The sequence below is a fragment of the Temnothorax curvispinosus genome, unplaced genomic scaffold (genome assembly GCF_003070985.1).
Source record: "Temnothorax curvispinosus isolate PA1 unplaced genomic scaffold, ASM307098v1 QBEX01013011.1, whole genome shotgun sequence".
Classification (NCBI taxonomy): Eukaryota; Metazoa; Arthropoda; class Insecta; order Hymenoptera; family Formicidae; genus Temnothorax; species Temnothorax curvispinosus.
In genome coordinates this window covers 1-2,736 of record NW_020222791.1, presented here as the reverse complement: position 1 = coordinate 2,736, position 2,736 = coordinate 1, and the positions used below count along the sequence as shown (strand labels likewise).

The following is a 2,736-nucleotide window of genomic DNA, read 5'->3' as shown; positions in this document are numbered from 1 at the left end:
ACAATGCATGAGTTATTTTAATACAAAATTTAGAGTGGACTTTCTCTGGGACATTGAATTTTTTACTGTGTATTATTATACACATGTATATATTCATTGCTCTCTTAACCTTACATTGTACGATAATCATTTCCTGTTTAAAATACTTAAAATAATTTCACAGATTTGGTTGGCTTACGGTTCAGTTTGTAAACGAAGTTACTTATAGGCAGATATATAAACATTTTCTCGCAAACTCTACTTACATTTTGCTCATCTACATCAATCGGCACAAAGCTGACATCGATTTCAAGTGTTTTAATACCTTCATTTTGCGTTGCTTTGCTAGATTATTATTATTTATATCAACTTTATCTTAAAAGTAATAAAATGACAATTGATCCAGCTAAGTCGATTCCTGCGTTTTACGCTGGACAAAGTATATTTCTAACAGGTCCAACAGGATTTCTGGGTAAGGTGTTTATCGAAAAAGTGTTACGATCTTGTCCAGATGTTCGCGAAATATTTCTGTTGATGCGTCCGAAAAAGGGATTAAGTATCAATGAAAGGCTCGAAAAAATATTAAATTTACAGGTAAGTGGGAAGAGAAACTTTTACAATTACGCATTTTTTTAAGATTTCTAAAATTACAATGTTGTACCTGTGTATCACATTTAAATGCATAGTAGAAAGAATTTTCTTTGTAAATACTATTAAAACGTCTAATTACTAAAAAGAATTATTTTTAACAATAATAGTTTATAAGTAGTTTATAATAAAAGATTGGTATACAGGTAAAGCAAAATGTTGTTGAGAATGTCATTAAATATTTTATTCTGTTATTATAAACTTATTAAAAATATATACCTATCTTCGAATTTTTTATTATAAAAAAGATTTTGTTATATAAATTGTAATGTTCTTTTATTTCAGTTATTTGACAAATTGCGCGAAAAACAACCTTCTAATTTCAAAAAGTTAATTCCAATTTCTGGCGATGTTAGTGAGAAGGGACTAGGTTTGTCGGCTGTGGACAAACAAATACTAGTTGAAAGAGTGACTATAGTAATTCATGCAGCGGCGAGTGTCAGATTTAATGACACTTTAAAATATGCCATATTTGTCAATACTAGAGCAACGAGAGATATCTGTATTTTAGCTCAAGGTATGAAGAATTTAAAAGTAAGTAATTTTTTATACTTAAAAAGAGTAACAGAGATTGTGCATTTGTATTCATAAATAATCTATTGCATCACATGATATATATATATATATATTTTTTTTTTTTTTTTTTTTAGATAATGTCCTTACTCAAAAACTCATATCTCAATCACATTTCCCAAATAATATTATGTCGTATTTTTTAAATTTAGTAACAATTTAAATAAAACAAATTTGGAAGAATGTATATTATATATGATTGAAATATCATAATATGTCAGGATTTATAGTATAAATAAAATATATATTGTTATTATACAAACTTTTATATACTACAGAAAATTAAAAAAAATTCCTCTTTTCTGTCAAAGGCATTAGTGTATGTTAGCACGGCATTCACCCACGTGAATAATTTATTCACTGAAGAAAAAGCGTACCCGCCAATAGCTGATTGGCAGAAAATGATAGATGTGGCCGAGTCATTGGATGAGCATACTCTCAAAGTTTTTACAGCTAAGTAAGCTATATAAACGGAAAGAGTAAGCATAAATTTTTTATAATTAAATATATTAAAAAAATTTGTTTTTTTTTATTAATTTTTTATTTACATCGTATTTTTAATTAATGATATTTATGTATTTAATTTTGTGTACGCTTGAATTTACGTAGATGTTTGGATTACGCACCCAACACGTACATTTTTTCGAAAAATCTAGCGGAGAGTATAATACAGGAATATTCTTCCTTCTTACCTTGCGCGATTGTGAGACCTCCTATTGGTATGTGGCTTTTCTTTAATTGTAAAAAATAAATTTTATCTTTAATGCGTAACTGCCGAATATGCCGAATATGTCAAATATGCAACATTTTTTACATTTCCTATTTTACCCTATACTGCTTTATAAAATATTTGTACGAATAAGAGTTTTTTTTTTGAAAATAATTATATTTATTTTTGTATTTATGTAATATAATTAATCAAATATGTCTTATCAAACATGTTTTTACTTGTAATAGCTTAAAGTTTTTTATAAAAAATGAAATTATAATAAAAGTTAAAAATGTATACTATATAGAGCCTGCCTCCCTTTTCTCATTTCGGTTGACATGTGTCAAAATATGCGGCAAAGAATAATTTAATCATACTACTAAATGTATACATAGATATAGATATAGACATATTATCAGAATTTATTAATGGCCAGAATAATTTAATCCACAAAATTTATCTGATATCAAATATCATTATCAACTTTAGTGACATCATCGATAAAAGAACCAGTGCCAGGATGGATAGATAACACTTATGGTCCAATAGGACTTTATATTGGTGGCGGAAAAGGTGTAATACGAGTAGGGTGTTGTAATAAATACGTTCATGAAAATGTAATACCAGTAGATATTGTCGTCAAAGTTATGCTAGTCGTATCTTGGAAGCGTGGATTAACCAGGTATGACTATCAGTATATTTTTGCATGCTTTCTCTCTCTCTCTCTCTCTCTCTCTCTCTCTCTCAATACACTTTCCTTCTTAAATTATAAATGCGAAAGCTTTCTTTTTTTATTTAAAACTAGCTCAATCCATGTTTGCTATATA

General features: G+C 27.8%; 1 protein-coding gene across 1 annotated transcript; it reads left to right on the top strand.

The window, feature by feature from the left end:
* Positions 1-234: 234 nt before the first annotated feature.
* On the top strand, positions 235-2,603 carry LOC112463071 (fatty acyl-CoA reductase 1-like; the record flags this gene model as incomplete). The annotated part of the gene is made up of 5 exons (XM_025029244.1): positions 235-573; positions 913-1,161; positions 1,512-1,657; positions 1,810-1,919; positions 2,399-2,603. Coding segments are annotated over exons 1-5 (914 nt in total), but the record flags the coding sequence as incomplete, so codon positions are not given.
* Positions 2,604-2,736: the final 133 nt, after the last annotated feature.